A 2,500-nucleotide genomic window follows, 5' to 3' on the forward strand; every position below is an offset into this window, starting at 1 on the left:
AAAAAAACGAAAAAGAAAAGTTCTCTAGTATAGTAAATCGTTACAGTTTCCAATTTCTCGTATCTACAGTATTCACGACAATTCCAGTTTTCACGTACGAATTTTTTTATATTCCAGTCACATACATATTCACTACATTCTAAAGATAATATTTCTCCCGGCAGTGAAAGTTAACTAGTAACATACATGGTATTAGTCTATCTGTCACGTGTCATATTTGGAACATCATTGCTTGTCACCATTATCATCTATATCTTATCGAATTTTTCGACCTTTTTGCTCGACCTTGACCTTTGACCTTAACATGTATTAATTGGTGTGGATTCTCATACACTCAAATATGAACTAAGTTTAAAGTCTGTGACAACGATGTCCAAACTAATAGCTGGTTACGTAAATTGGATATTTTGCTTGACCGTGACCTTTGACCTTTACCTTCCAAATTTAATTAATTCCAGCTTTTTACATAACAATTGATCCCTGCTAGTTTCATTACTCTACGATTAAGATAGTGGCCAGGAAACTTCACAAACAAACATGCACAAAAACGCACGAACCGCGGGTAAAACAACCTCTTTCCAACATCGTTGGTGGAGGTAATTATTATGAATACTATGAAGTTTACCTTGCAGAAGCATAACTGTTCAACTGAGACAAAAAGCTAATTTTCTCCTGTACATCAAGAGCTGCATAAGGGATAATTCTATTCGACTAAGTTCCGCCAAAACTATCAAAAGTTTCTTTAACGTAATACTCAACACCAACTCAGTTTATCTAACTGTATTTATTACTTTAATAAACAAATTTTATACTACTAACCCTGCTTCGTGTACCCATGCCATTAAATCATATTATACCAACATCAGAAAAATAAAATTAATTAGAATAGCCTTAAGCGGGGTTTACACGGTCGAACAATTCGTCGAACGCGGTTCGACAAACAAGCGTTTAAAGGGATGCTCAAACATGTGAACGGGGTATTTGGTTGTCGAACACGCTCGTCGAACGGCTCGAAGAAATTCCGTTCACGCCTGACTCTTGTGGGCTGGGCTTCATTGTCCACAAACCTTATGTATTTGTGACAGACTACACCTCTTCGAACCGTTTGACAAGCTGGTTGGTCAACCGGGTTCGACGAACTGTTCGACTGTGTTGACCATGCTTTACGACAAGTTTACAAGAGGATTATGCTGATTTCAGTATCATGAACGTAATCTACCGAACTTATATTCTTAATTGGACCTCGTAGATTTAGATCGTTACAGCCATATAGCCCAGGGTTTTAGAGGGGGTGGGGTGGCATTTAAAGGCCACTCATGAATGACTAGAGGCAAAGAACAGTGACAATGTCCTAGAGATTGGCCGTATCTACATATGATCAGCGCTCAAGCCCCCTCTCCAACCAAGCTAGGACCAAGGAAAGCTAGTCAATAGCTGCTGATAACGATAACTCAGTAGATAAACCCAGATGCCCCCAACCCCCCATCCTTAGCACACAAGGATGGTAAGGCTACAGCGACCAAATGAACTAACGAGTTGGAACGAGACTCGAACCCCAAGTCTGACATTTACTAGTCAAGAATTTTACCGCATCGGCTCATATGTGGGAACGTAGGTTAAGCAGAAAGTTAAAAAGCAAGTGATATTAAATGGGGGTAGGAAGGAAGTTGCAAAATAATTAACTACATACGGGCACTTTCAAAGCAAATTAAAGGATACTGTAGGATATCCCCATTCAGTTTTCTCAGGGAGATATATTTCCACTTTCGTATAAACTTGATCACTGTGTAACTACAAATCTTCTGATTGAAATAAGGTTTGTAATTCAACCCGTCAATTAAAATAGCTTAATAATAAAATTACAACTAAATTATCAGTCCCTTGATCTAAATTTTAATGGAAAGCAGATGACTAAGTAGAATGTCCAAGTTGATATGTCTACACCATCAATTTCCAGAGCAGTTTTTCAAATCACTATCACCTCCATATCACCCATAGATCATGTACTATGGTGTGGCTAAGATATCAAGAACAAATTATGATAATTATGATAGCTCAATGTTAAGAAATTGCATAGCTATACTACAAAGCTAACATGCCCCATTTCAATTCTAACAAGAAGAGAGTTACATACATACGATACTAACAATTTCGTACTGAAGAGTTCTTTTTGAAGCTAGGCCACTTCATCAGATAACAACAGCGCAGAATTCACTGAATCCAAAAAAGTGGTATTAGGAGCACCTTAGCAGGCTATGAAACCTTGGAAAATCTTAAATTTCTTGGAACTCGTAGACCAATTCTCGAAGAAAGTAAACACTAGAATGAGCATCGAATTTCACTTACTTTGAAATACTGTGAGAACTATTACAGCAGTTTGACTGTGATAGGCAGTTTATTTGACTGCCAGTAAAACCTCTAAAGTAACGGGGTTGTTCACTGGTTACCTAGGCTCCAAAGTTACCTAGACTTATCTTTTTGAAAAGTGTTATAATAGTGA

The 2,500-nt window shown here is 37.7% G+C and overlaps 1 protein-coding gene across 1 annotated transcript in view; it reads right to left on the bottom strand.

Moving 5' to 3' along the window:
- The window catches only part of LOC137634576 (uncharacterized), a 3,957-nt gene extending 1,632 nt beyond the window's left edge, over positions 1 to 2,325 (bottom strand). Inside the window, exon 1 of the mRNA XM_068367039.1 lies at positions 2,148 to 2,325. Coding sequence (XP_068223140.1) covers positions 2,148 to 2,190 — 43 coding nt within the window. The 5' untranslated portion in view covers positions 2,191 to 2,325. The remainder of the gene's footprint in view (positions 1 to 2,147) is intronic.
- Positions 2,326 to 2,500: the final 175 nt, after the last annotated feature.

Source organism: Palaemon carinicauda, chromosome 44 (genome assembly GCF_036898095.1).
Source record: "Palaemon carinicauda isolate YSFRI2023 chromosome 44, ASM3689809v2, whole genome shotgun sequence".
Classification (NCBI taxonomy): domain Eukaryota; kingdom Metazoa; phylum Arthropoda; class Malacostraca; order Decapoda; family Palaemonidae; genus Palaemon; species Palaemon carinicauda.